The sequence below is a fragment of the Salmo salar genome, chromosome ssa05 (assembly GCF_905237065.1).
Source record: "Salmo salar chromosome ssa05, Ssal_v3.1, whole genome shotgun sequence".
In the NCBI taxonomy this organism is placed as follows: domain Eukaryota; kingdom Metazoa; phylum Chordata; class Actinopteri; order Salmoniformes; family Salmonidae; genus Salmo; species Salmo salar.
Genome location: NC_059446.1, coordinates 61,198,204 through 61,212,848, shown reverse-complemented (window position 1 = coordinate 61,212,848; position 14,645 = coordinate 61,198,204). Strand labels below are relative to the sequence as shown.

At 41.6% G+C, this 14,645-nt stretch overlaps 1 protein-coding gene across 1 annotated transcript; it reads right to left on the bottom strand.

Moving 5' to 3' along the window:
* Window positions 1-136: 136 nt before the first annotated feature.
* On the bottom strand, window positions 137-1,544 carry gbp (glycogen synthase kinase binding protein). The gene has a single exon (XM_014201193.2). The coding sequence runs from the start codon at window positions 1,431-1,433 to the stop codon at window positions 951-953; it is 483 nt and encodes a 160-aa protein (XP_014056668.1). The 5' UTR covers window positions 1,434-1,544; the 3' UTR covers window positions 137-950.
* Window positions 1,545-14,645: the final 13,101 nt, after the last annotated feature.

Below are 14,645 nucleotides of genomic sequence, written 5' to 3'. Positions count from 1 at the left end.
TTTATATTTTTGTTCAGTGTACGTGGGGCAGCGTTTTGTATAGTAGTGTGTCGACAGGCTTCCCAAATGCTGCAGTTACTAGCTATATTTTATTGAAACCTTTATCTGATGGCGAAAAGCATACACACACACCAAATTGAAAAAAACACCGTGTTTATTTTAAGACACCAAAAGGCCTGAATACTCAGGAACATTATGAAATACTTCGTTGCGAAGTGGTCATGGTAATTAACTTGACACAGACAATTGGAAAATGATAAACACTAATCCACATTGGAATTATAAAGTTAAGCACAACAGTGTCCCATCATTATGAAAAATACACCGCCTCCAGACAGTTCGAAGAGACATTTAGTCAACCATTTGAAATGTCGCCTGCCTCCGTCTCTTACACGATTTGGTAGCTGGTTGTTGATCCTGTTCCTTCTTTGTAAAGGAAATACAAAGCTGCCGTCAGTGTTACGTTGCTGGAGACGTTTGGAATCCACCCTGGCATGAGTGTGGCGCTAGCCTATCATGCTAACTAGTAACGTAAGACCTTGGTTTGAATCGGATCGTTTCAAATTTAACGGACAAAAACAAAACAGGCAATGCTGGCGGCCTGAGATTAGATTTGTAAACAAGGTCAACGTAAAGCGTTAACTTGGTTTACATAACTAGCTACTAACTAAGCCAACGAATAGTGAAAAGGAGAGTCCCAACCCATAAACAAATCTAAATGAACCATCAAAAAGGTGAAGTGAGTTTCAAACATTGCTAACGTTAACTAATTGGCTAAATGAAAAGCCTAAATTAGTCGTCACAAATTAGACATGCTAACGTTACCACCATGACATTTAATCGTTCAACATATATAGTATAACGTTATAGCTAGTTAGCTAGCCATGTCAGCAAAATAGTATTTTCGTTTTGTCCGTAACATCTCGATAATGAATACATTGTCCGCATCATCAGCATTGCAGATTGTCCGAAAGATCTCCACACTCCGTCGTAGAGAACTGCAGCCGCCTGACTGCTTCTTTGATTAGATTCCCAGACAATATTAATTCCTGAAGTAACTGATGTGGGTCGTCGTTCTCGACAGCTGCGCTGATCCTCTTTCGGTTCCAAGGTTTGAAATTGTCCCACTCCTGGTTACTTGAGCCAGGGAAGCTGTATGGACTAGCTCTGTTACGTTGCCCCCGGTTTCGAAGCGGTATGCAGCACCCGGTTCGTTTTTGTAGGGCCACGCCATTGTTGTTGTTAGCTTGTTTGATGTTGCTACTGCTGCAGTTGCCGGTGAGACCGTGGAGACACGACATCGTCTTTTGATTAGCACTATTGTTGTGAAGCTGCAGCGCCTCGCCGATTTTCGTGACCAAAGCGTCCACTTCTTTCGAATCGACGGTAACAGACTGCTCCAAGAGGATGTAGTTCTCCTTTCGACAAGGCATTTTGTTGTATTGTGTGTGTTTCTCAGCTGTATTTTCGAAATGAATGGGAGCGTATATCAGTTCCTTCCTCTCACCACGTTGCTCGGCAGAAAAGCAAGCAAGTAACCCCCTCGATATTTTGTAAACAATGGATGACGTAGAATCCGGAATGTACCATTTCCAATGTGGGTGCGATCATCATTCAAATTATTTCCAATAGTGGGAATCATCATTTGTATTATTTTCCGTACAAAGTATTAAATCATTAATTTTATTACAGAATTCCGTATGTATGACATACATTTTCTGAACACAACTCTGACTATTCATATGTTATTTAAAAACCGACAAGCACGATTCCCCTGATTTTATTCAGTCTTGGCACATCTAGCCAACTGGACACGTAACTCGTAACTGTCTAGCTATGTTATGTGGGTCAAATAAACGATGTTTTTAAAATAACCTCAAATTGTCATACACCTGACTTATTTCTTGGTGCAAATTGCTATATTCCACAACCCATGAAATCAAAAACCTTTGACTGAGAAGTATTTTATCACAATTAGCTATCATTCAATTGTTTTCATGCAATATTATTTTCAATGTAATCCCTCCACTCTAAAATGCTGCATATTTCAAATGTTTGACGAACAATTGCTGGATTGTTGAAATAACCATAATTGATTAATGTTCGGATTATATCAATTACAGTTATTACATTATGGTAATAAACAAATATATTTTTTTATGCATTATTTGTGCAAATGTCAATGCATCAGAATGCACGATCTTTTATGCGCAAAACGTGCTGTATGCGTTTGATTTACATCAGTGGTTAGAACATGGAGTACGTTACTGATTTCTCCGAATCGTACTGAACTCACGCTCCAGTCAAAGAGCGCCGTCATGACCATATAAGGGGCGACTATCGTGTTCACGTGGTGCGTGTCTGTACTACAGCCTGTCCCTAGCCCCCTTCAAGTAATTCGGGTACGTGATAGATTTCCTTAACACTTCGCAAGGCTTAAAATAAAGTCAGTATGGGGAATGGATTTAGTTTATACTTATAAGATGTTTACTAGGTTCAGAATACAATGCAATATCGATTTCCTCATTCTCTTCCGCTATGACTGAGACATGCAGTAAACAGCTGGCTGGTCAACAACAATTCCTGTTTGTGGTCTGCACTAGCAGCTGGCTGTGTTCCTGTTGCAGGAATGTTCCCATTTTACTAGTATGACTCTATCCTTGTCGGAGAGGGGGAGGGGAACTGGGGAAACAGTGTATTGAGTGTATGGTGTCTATTCATTTGACTTTGATAGGACTTGGAGCTCTGCCAAAGCAGAGGGTCATTGGGTTTCTAACTTCCATTGAGTATGTGCTGACACCGTATAAGGCTCTTCCTAGTATTGCATCCACTGAAAAACAATAATATACTTATTACATTGTTCAACATAAATAAACCCTGAGCTAACAGCAAAGTTACTCATCTGAGTTTGACAATGAGATCCTGACCTATGGGACATACAGTTCAGAGATTACATGACAGACAGACAGACAGACAGACAGACAGACAGACAGACAGACAGACAGACAGACAGACAGACAGACAGAGCCCTTTTGTAATGTCTCATTTGGGCTGAAACTCAGCAAAAATATGTAGTTGGCTTCACTAAATATTTGGTAGAGTTGAACTTGATGGATATGTAATGTGATGCTCCCAGAGATCTTGCATGAGAATAATTGACCTTTATCATATATCTTTGATTCAGTAAAAGAGAAGAGGGCATCCTCTACTGTTAACTAATATACCATTTTTCCAAGGAATAATTTGGCCAACTGGTGTGTTTACCATGAACTGAACTTCATCTGCGACTTCATCTAAAGTGCAATTTGCTATCCAGCTCCCTATCACATGGCAATGTTTGCATTGTGAACATGATGCAGTGAATGCCATTGGCTGTAGGACTCGCTTGGCAGAGCTGCAGTGCAAGCTGTTACTTGAGAGAAAGCAACGCTCTGCAACCTTCAGACAATCATAAAGCTCTCTCACCATATGAGATTGATCAACAAAGATGACATGCTGTCACCCGATAATCTTTTCAGGAGCATAGTGACCTTACTTCACCTGATTTTCCTGTAATTTACAGGCTATCAATCTGTCAAGTCACATAACAGCCTCATAATACTAAGGGGTTGTGGAAGGAGATTCCTGGCTGTAGAATTCAGTGCTGCACAACTTCTGTTCACAGTTGTAGTCCAGGAACCTTTTTATTTACCACACCCTTTTGTCTGATTTAGAAAGAATGGCACAACAAAAATGTATCATAATACACACCCAAGTTCTGAAGTACAATTCATGTTTTATCTCAAACGGCTATCAGTGGGTATTCTAACTCTGAGAAGGAGGGAGTGTCAGAGTCAATTTCACATTCATTTGTCAGTGCTGTGAGTACCATCACCTCAACCCAGTTTGCCCAAAAGACAGCCAAACACTAAGCCCCACTTTTGCCTATAAACAGCGTAGCTTGTTTTCCACCCTTAATTTAGGTCCTTAAATGTCATGTCTAATCTGGTTAGGGAGAATGCATGCGCTGTGTCAGTGATTAAGGGATCCTGCTCAGAGGCGGTGGATAGTTTGCTCGGCGTGCTGTTGCTACATGGTGCAACCATCAACTGGGTCCCCGTAGAGAGTCAGTTCTAGGAACCCGCTCCATGGAGAAACAGACAGAGTGTTGGACCAACTCTGAGACCCTGTGTGCTAACATAACTTCCTCAGTGAGATGTGATTGAAGGAAGGGATTAACAATGACTCACTACTTAATTACAAAGTGTTGTAAATGAACAATATTTTAAAATACTTTAAACCGTTTCTTACCCCGAAAGATGTCCACAGAATGATAGGGGTAAACTATCTGGATCTTAAATGGCTGACCCTGAAATAGCATGCTAATAGTAGCAGCGATTTCCAGGTCAATGTACTCTTAGTAATTTAGACTAAAGTTAGCTATTGCAGGCACGGAACTACATCCAACTTTCAATGTCAGAAAACTATTTAAGAACATTGACATTTAAGCGACCATAAGGGCCCACCTTTAAAAAGGATAGTTCAACCAACTGACAAATGTAGGCTACCTAATATTATGGGTAATTAGCACAATAATGTGTTGCCATAACTTGGTTTGAAGTTACTTTGATTTGATTTAGGCATACTATTTGGAGCATTTTTACAGAGCTCCTGCTTCATCCATGACTTTGCATTAAACTATTCTAATGCTATACCGTGGGTATGACATCTAAAACATGTTTTGGTTGTATGTCAGACCTTGCTCTACTGCTATTGGTGTAAAGATCTGCATTAAAGTAAACAGAGAGCATTGTTGGACCTTTGCATAACATTCAATACACAGCACCACCAAATGACCCCATACAGGTTTGTACTGTACATCCTGTACCACTGAGAGTTGTGTAACCCGTCTGCCTCTGGATTTCTGCCTCTCAAAGTCATGTAAGGTGAAAGTACAGTAAGAGTCATTTGGGAGGTGCCTGCTTCTGAAATGCTGTTCTCTGCAATGAGGACAATAATGGGCATGGAAAGGTTTATTTTGAAATGCAACCAAGGAGCAAGAGGTCAACACAAGCACTATAACACTAATACTATTATTACTACTAATGTTAGTAATAATAACACAAGTAAAACTGAAGTATAAAACAAGGTTCATACATGCCACTCAAGCATTCTATAAACAGAGAAAGAGGAGAATAGTAGATTAGAACATTAATTAGATTAGAACATACCAGAACATGCTGTATTTATAGAACAGATATAAAATGCATATACTAAACATAGAAATAAAGGACTTGAGGGTCATATTCCAGAACGTGGGGGCTGCTGTAAAATAATCTACTTCAAAGTGTGAGATAAGGATTTGAGAAGTGTTATTGTATGAAGATTAAGAGCCACCATTTCCACACATTTCAGTTGAAGGCATTCAGATGTACAACTGAACAGGTATCCCCCTTTCCCTTTCATTTATAATACTTTATCAATGGCTCTTTTTCTTTCATTGTTGTCAAATCACAAAGCATGCTACTGCGAAGTAGCCTAGGCGATAATCCTTGTGCTTCACAGTAAACTTGTAAACATAGGGAGAGTGTGTGTGTTCCTGTGAGTGTAGATTCGTAGTCCTATCCTCTTTGCGGTGGGCTAGCTGAGATTAGCTTGACATTTTCCCTCTTCCTGCTAATGCTAGTGAGGCGTTTCCTTGGTGCACAACCAAACACACTGAACAAAGTGCTAAAGGCATGAAAGAGCCTTGAGTTGTTCGCACAACTTTACCAAAGCTTCCTTTTGTGACGACTTTACTTAATTCTACATATGTATTTTTTTTAATACTACTGGAATTGCACATTGGGGTATTCCATAGAATTTATATGGATTAAGGATTTGAAAGTAGAGAATTGGAAACTTAAACTGATTCTAACAACTCTTCCTCAAAAGATTATCAAAAAAATGGTCCAATCTGCTCCTCCCAATTCCCAAGGTCAACAGACCTGCTTGGACAACAGGGTCTGTGCTCTAACACTGTGATTGAATGAATCTATTTCTTGCCTTTACTTTTGTCCCATTTGATTGATGGATTAGTTGGATATGTATCCATTATTGTTTTCACCTATTGCCTCCTGCTGCTTTGGAGAAGTGGTCATCATGAAGGAAAGCAGATAAGGAAACAATGCTCTTTAAGCCAATTTAGATGCAGCCAGGGGTTTGGAAAACCTTGAGCACAGTGAACAAGAAGACATCTTGTTAGAACAAGCCTATTCAAGGATGTAACTCTGCCTACTCTGGGCAACATGGAGGATATGGAGATAGTGAACCAACCACATGGGTTTGCTATTTAAATGCCTGCATGGCGTTTACTGTTTTTATTGACCTCCCAATGCTTCACACTGAGCATGCATAATCCCTGTGTGTTTGTGTTCATTTTGTTTTTCTGCAGGGTGTTTGTGCATCAACAGTGTGGGGGTGTTTGTATGTTTGTGTGTTTAATCAGGCTCTCAGATCAGTGGATCAGGGTCACAGGAGGGGTTTCTAGTTGCAATGAAACAACAATACACTAGGAGATTAATTTTGTATCAATTCCAGGGCTGTTTGTGAGAGCGGCTGTTTGTATCTGTGTGTGTCATAGGGTAAATCCATTTGAATTCAATCCGTTTTTGAAATCACCCCTTTTAATTTGAACGAAACCTCCCATACATATATGCTCAAAGTGACAATTTGGACCTGAATGCCAAAACATTCAAGAGATAAAAGTGCTCAAAGTTGACCCCTTTTGCATACCCCATCATATCATGAGACACCCATGTCTTAATCACTGGAAAAGATAAACGGTTGAGATTGATATAATTTAAAAGCTTACAGACAGGGTTGTCAAACTATTTTATAATTTCTTGAAAAAAATAATCAGAGGTTTTTGTGTTGTGCCCGAAATCGGTTGAGACACAACATGCTCTTGAATACAGGATGGGTATCATGTGAATAAAATAAAACATTGAAATGTCAACTTTCAAATGGTACCACAAAAGTGGTTGGAGGTCCACATATCAGATAATGTTGAATTGAATGGGAATAAATTATACTGTTAATCCTCCATAGAAAACCTATTGAAATCATAGAAATATAGATAATAGAATAGACTTGACCATTTAAGTCAGCGGTGTCAAACTCATTTTGCCCTGGGGCCGCATTCGGTCTTCAATGCGGTCCAGAGGGCTGCACTGAAAATTGGTTATTTCCTCGCTGTCAAAATATGATAAAAATAGTCCTCTATCCATGTTATTTTTCATTTTCTATGCTTCCTGACTGTCTAGCTTTCATTTCAGTGATTGTGTGAGCTGAACACGGTCAATAAACTGTATGAATGTAGGACCATTATAATTTCTACACAATTTCGATTTGGTTTTAGTCATTTTAATGTATATTAAGTTTGAGCACCGTTTATCTCCTGAATGTTTTGGCATTCAGGTCCAAAAAGTCCCTTTCTGACCACTTCTTCCATGGGCAAGCATGTATGGAAAGTTTTGTTTAAATCAAAATGGGATGCTGTCAAAAAGTGATTGAATTCAAATGGATTTACGCCATAGACGCCATGTGCATTCACCATGCAAATTCAAATATTTTGCTCTATAGGGCCATTTACAGTTAACCAATTCAGGAAATTATTCCTCATAGAAATAATGGCCAGATTTTTTTATTTCTGAATTGAATTTGATTTCACTTCATGAATTGATAGAATTCAAAATAGAATTGGCTCCATTGCTAGTTGATATAGACCCATGGTGCATTTATTGCACCTTTTTAGTCAGCATTCATCTTCCCCAGGCTAGCATGGTGATCCTTCACCCAGTCAAAACAAAGCCAAACGGGAGCCTGGGAAAGGAGCTGGGGAGAGAGGGAGGGGGACAAGAGGGAGGCAGGAATAATAGCAGGCCTGCCTAGAGGGAGGGTGTTTCTCTCTCACTCTCAGAAAACCTCACCCTGGCCAATTCCTGGGACTGTGATCTGATTTGGTGGGTGTGTGAAATTACAGGAGTTTAGAAGGAGACGGCGACAGTATAAAGCTCTGTGTGTGTGTGTGTGTGTGTGTGTGTGTGTGCGTGCACGCACGCGTGTGTGTGTGTAAATTAATACAAATATCCATATACTTTTTGGAACATTATATTTATTTTTTGGGATTAAATGAATAATGAGAATGGAGGTTTCCATTTCAACTCAGTCGTTTCATTGTCTGATTGAAACTAATTTCAGATGAAATGTCTTAAATATCCCAATGATCAGAAATTCCAATCAATCAATGGACTTTCCATTCACTAACCGAGTTGACTGAGTTAATATGGGACTGATGCCCATTGTTTTGCACATTTGTTTTTGGTGGGCCACACTTGTCACACTCATTTACTATTTCTAAGAATCCCTCCCTTTGCCCCTCCCCTCTCTCCCCTCCCACCCTTTCCCAGGCTTTTTCGGGCCCCTGTGTGTTGTTGGCCGGCGGGAGCACGTGTTCCAGTGAATGCACCGATTGCCCTCTGATGCTGGCCCGCTGCCAACGCATGAGCCAATTGGCTATGTTTACTCTGCGCAGAGTCTCCATTCTCCAGTCCTGCTCCTGCGTTCACTGTCCTGCTTTTTCACCATATCTTATTATCTAACTGTCACAGTTTCTCTCTCTCTCTCTCTCTCTGGCCTCACCCCAGTACAAAGGGCAGCAGTGACCGTAGCAGTGAGAGGAGAATGCTACCTTAGGAATGGCTGTTGTTATCGATGAGCCTTCTGTCTACACCTAGTATTGAAGTTGGATTGAGGCCCACACTCAGTAAGATCCAATTATAATAGCCGGTAAGATCATGCTGACCATTGCCAGAGGTAGACATCGATGCACTGTGTGCGTGATATGGTCTAGTGTGGAAAGTGGACTCATTAGTCATTAGACATATCCAAGATTTAAATGGATCAGTGTTATGCAAAATAGGCTCGTCATCATCAACAGCAACACATACGAATACAGTATGTCAGCTTTTCCCAAACAGTTTGTTCCTGGAATACACTGGTCCAAACCTCCATGTTGTCTCTGTAGGAAAACACATCAGGCAAACATGACCCATCACCCAAACAAACAGACCCAACAAGGAGAGAAGTGGCATTGAACTTCGGAGTAAATAGAGCCATCTGTTTTGAAATAGGGGACCCTGGTTCGAGGCTATTTCAGTCGTTTGACCGTCTGGGCTCTTTTTTTCTAAGTATAGCCATTGGTACACAGCTGGCTTGAGTGAGACATTTTCAACAATATGGCCATGGGGCCGGTGGGATGGGTCAAGCCTCACCCAGTTTTAGACCCACAAGGCTGTGAGTTATGACAGAGCTTGTTGGTACATAACTCTAATATGACCACTGTATTCTGCTGACGAGCACCTTTAGCACAGATTGTAAAGTGCCTGGTGAATGATGTCCGCCATGTTGTCTGACTAAAGGTTATGGAACTGAGTCCAAACAGACTCTGAAGCAGAGCACAAACAGCAAAAGCTTTACCGTGTAGGATGTGTCGGTACGAGGGCAGACATTTTCTGTTTTTCTAGAAACTCTCCCACCTACACCTCCCCCTTCTTTTTCTCTTTGCTTGTTGCCACATGGCTCTCTACTGGTCTCCTTAACAATGGTAGAACATTCAAGAGAAAAACATATATATTTTTTAATGGACAGAACTGTACACAGCCCTATGCAGGGGCCCCAATAATAAAGTGTTACACAACATTTTCATATCTAATCATCTGCTGTTCTGTCTCCCATGACAGCAGAGTACGTTATGTTTTCTCAGCATTCAGAGTCATGGGATGGAGCATATTTGGCTCTGGGCATATCACATCCCACAACAGAGAAATGGTATGTATGTATGTCTCTGTGTGTCTGTCTGTGTGTCTGTCTGTGTGTCTGTCTGTCTGTCTGTCTGTCTGTCTGTCTGTCTGTCTGTCTGTCTGTCTGTCTGTCTGTCTGTCTGTCTGTCTGTCTGTCTGTCTGTCTGTCTGTCTGTCTGTCTGTACATGATCTATCTAACTAGATCCAGAACCAGCTGTCTCCATGTGTATCAGAAGCCCTGTACTCTGCCTACATTGTCTGTCACACGGACACATGCACACACACATAGAAACCCTATCCTATCTAGGCTCTGGTGGTCAACACACCAGACAGCATCCCCTTAGCTGTCCCTCTCCTCAACCAAAAACACAACAGTATGAGGGAGGAGGATTTTGTCAACATTAGTACAAGATATGCAAGAGCAAACTGAGTGAATACCTCTGTTTTTTAAACTGTTCTCATAAGATAACATTTTACCCCAATCCTAACCATAGAGTATGATGGTTAAAATATATGTTATGTGACGTGGGGAACAGAAAACAAAAAACAATTATATATTAAAGTAAACATGTTGACAATGATCACATGGTATCCTGAGTCTACCAATCTGACCCACCTCACCCTACAGTCAATAATATGTGTAATCTATCTCCGTAATCATAGACCCAGTCTATGGGGTGACAGGTTGTTTTGCTCGTATGATACTATGTTAACACACTGCCAAAAGGCACCACCAGTAATCAGATGAATATATCATGAGACCAGCGGTTATAAGAGGAAGCTACAACAAACAACCTCCTCCTCCTCCTCCCTCCTCTTCCCTGTCTCGATTGTTTTTCATAGCGATTGTCCGGAGGGTGTCAGGTTCACTGCTGTAAAAATCCATCTTGTTATATGTAGACACACACTGAGAGATATCTCTGAAGAGTTGTAGTAAACATTGACACGTTTCTTGGCTCAACCCTCTCACCATAAGGAAATCTACCCGAAGAGATACTGTTTCCTTGGCTAGTTTTCTTACTTGTGATTCAATTGGTTTAGATTTGAGTTGCTCTCTCAACAACTGCTGGGTGCACGCATAGAGATTAAGATAGAGGACTCATCTTTATATCTGTGGCATTATAGCGTCTGTGACAGCATGGGCAGCACAATTGAGGCTACAACCCATAGGAATCCCCACCCAGTTGACCACTTTAAAATGGAGGAAGCATGGTGGAAGCCGTCAATGGTGCTGCCCATGATAAAACAGCCTTTTGGCCACTAGAGTCCTCTATCATTGTCTATGGGTGCATGCTACATGTGCTGTGGTCATGCCACACCTTTAGGAGAACACCAACCCTTTTCTCTGAACTGCAAGTCACAGTTGTGTGTGTGTGTGTGTGTGTGTGTGTGTGTGGGTGTGCAGGTGTGCCCGCGCATGTGTCTATGTGTGTGAAGTGGCATAAGGACACTTCAATTCAACCCAGTTGTGTTGAAAGCTGACCAGACTGGTAATAATATACTGCCAGGTTATCTACACCAACAGACACACACACACAATCTCATTTTCTCTCGCATACCACAAGGGTCAAACGTAAAGGTCAGATTCGATATACTTTCTGCTTGCGCAAGTCTTGCATCAGAAACTATTTGTGGATCTCAGTCAATGAAATCAAAACTGAAATGATATAATTTCCTGTATAACCGGTCATTCAGTCATAATGTGCCTAACATTATTACTGTCATAATGTGCCCCAATGCAAATATAATGAGTCATCGCAATATCAATAGTTATGGTATCATAGTACATCCACAGGAAATGAACATAACTGACACCCGTTTTGAACCACTAGAGGGCAGTGTCTATTTATTGAATGGACTCCACACAGTTGTAGTAGTGCATGTCGATCTTGAGATATTGATTCACCTGACATTCTCATAAAATAAAAACGTCTTCTCACTAATGGAGAGAAGACGTAATGTATCAACGTTTCCATGGACCTGATTAGAATTTTAATTGCAAACATAACAGTCCTTTGTGAATAATCGTCTTTCAACTGTGTGAACAGTTATTGACAACAGCACTGTTATCAGTTATCACAGCCAGACAAACATATTAACAGACTGATAAACACATTGACCGGGTGATGTTGTGATGAACATATTCAGCATGCTGTATGGCCCGTGTAGGAATGTTGGGTCATCAATACAGACTCTGGGAATATCCACGTGTAGGCCCCATCTCTATCACAGAAGTTTGGTGGCACCTTAATTGGGGAGGACGGGCTCGTGGTAATGGCTGGAGCAGAATCAGTGGAATGGTATCAAATACATCCAACTCATGGTTTCCAGTTGTTTGATGCCATTCCATTCGCTCCGTTCCAGCCATTATTCTGAGCTATCCTCCCCTTATCAGCCCCATGTGATCTCCCCCCATGTTCTGTGTCATGTATTTTCTACTGTGGTTTTCCTAGAATCACACCTATGATCCCAGGCAGGAGAGGGTTGGGTTAGGTTCATGACTTATTATATAACACAGTAGCAGCGTGGGACACTGGTCCCAGATCCCTCGTCTTACAGGGAGAGAGTATAGATAGTATGTGTTGTCCAGCACACCATGGTTCTCTACCTCACTTGTTGTGTGTGAGTGGATGAATGTTAAAGACTCCAGCCACCCAATCCATAGACTGTTCTCTCTGCTTTCGCACGGCAAGCAGTACAGGTGCATCAAGTCTGACACCAACAAACTCCTGAACAACTTCTATCCACAAGCCATAAGACTGTTAAATAGCTAACAAAATGGCTGCACAGACCTTCACTTTATGCACACTCACAAGACCCTACACACTCACTTCATTTGCTCACACACACACACAACATACACACATATTTATACTGACTCTACCCACACACACACACACACACACACTATACATATCTACCTCTATTTTTTATTTAACCTTTATTTAACTAGGCAAGTCAGTTAAATTAAGAACAAATTCATATTTTACAATGACGGCCTACTCCAGCCAAACCCTCCCCTAACCCAGATGACGCTGGGCCAATTGTGCGGCCGGTTGTAATACAGCCCGGGATCGAACCAGGGTCTGTAGTGACGCCTCTAGCACTGAGATGCAGTGCCTTAGACCGCTGTGTCACTCGGGAGCCCTATTGATCCAGTATCCCTGCAAATTGTAAATATGGTATTGCAACTGACCCTGTATATATAGCTTACTTACTTTCTTGTGTAATTCTTATTTCATATTTCTATTTCCTGTGTGTTGTTGTTCTACCTAATTTTAGTATTACATTGTTGTTGATTACTGCATTGTTGGGTTTAGAGGTTGCAAGAAAGGCATTTCACTGTTCTTGTGCACGTGACATTAAAACTTGAAACATGAAACTTGATGTTTGGTGGGTTTGAGTTTACCCCCAGGCCTTTATGTCACTGCTGGTGTGGTGTGTGCCTATGTGTTGGTTTATGCTAGAGGGTCTCGTGCTCTATTGTTTGTGCGCGTGTCCGTGACTGTGTGTGTTTGTCTGAGTGAATGAGTGTGTTTGAGCGGAGGCCTTGTGTCTGCTGTGGTTTACGGGTGTGTCCCTGATCGTCTGCTTAGCTGGAGGCAGCCTCGTCTAAATATTAACCACATAAATAACCAGTAGCATCCGTGACATCTGTCTCACGTCAGATGACCTCTCTTCAATCAGCACCACACACACACACACACACACACACACACACACACACACACACACACACACACACACACACACACACACACACAGCATCAGGTACTCAAACCTCTATGGACTGCTGTGTTATGTAGCAGTGTATCTGTTTTTAGACTGAATAGTTCACACAGGGCTTTTTATTTGTCCTCTTCAGCATGAGAGAGACTAGGGGTCCAGTAACAGGGTGTATGTGCTGAGTCTTTATAGACCCTTTGTAAAAATGCTTCAGTAATAGTCTCTTTCTTACCTTGGAGAACAACAGTCGAAGTGTTCTCCCCTTCTTTTTTTTCATATATCTACTATATTCACCGTTTGTGCGTGATGTACTGGCCGGTTGTATTTTTATACCACACCGCCCAGCAAAATAACACAGGAATCAGGATTTTCTGGGGAATCTCAGTTTAGAATCACATCTCATCATCTTCAGAGAGCACTTTAACAGGGTCGCGCCGCTCGAGTGTGTAAGAATTGGTCGCCCTGGCGTATGATACTGATAGGTTGGGAAAGCGAACACAACACAATTGGGCGTGCCGGCTGATGAATCATGAGGATTTGTATGACAGAGGGTCATGTTGCTTTACGCTTCATGTGACAAATTCTGCCTGATTTCCCCTTTGTTTCCCTCAATGTGTCACATCGGCAACCATCCATATCTGTTCTGTTTGGATGGGAAGACCCAGGAGGAAGTCAGTGAGCACAGATATGATCCCTTCTACCTCTCACCTCTCTCTCTACCGCAAATTTGCTGTCTCTCGCTCTCTATCATCTCTCTTCTTCTCTCTTTGTCTTCCTTTGTGTCTGTCTCGGGCTCTGTCTCCAGTCTACATTTTTCTTTAGAGCGCAAACTATCCTCCTACTGTGTGCCACACTCTGGCTCCACCGTACAATGACAGGCAACCCCCTGGAATATCATTCTACTGGGGAGGTTTTGTCAGCTCTCAGGCTTCAATAGGCCACGGTCACCCCAAGGTGTTCCACTACACACACACACATGCACACACACCAGAAATGAGGTAGAAACAATGGCAGAGAAAGCCGGGAGCAATCTCTTATGACCTCCCTGGGTCGGGCTTCTCCAAACCCATTAAGGTCTCTCTGGAGAATTTACACCT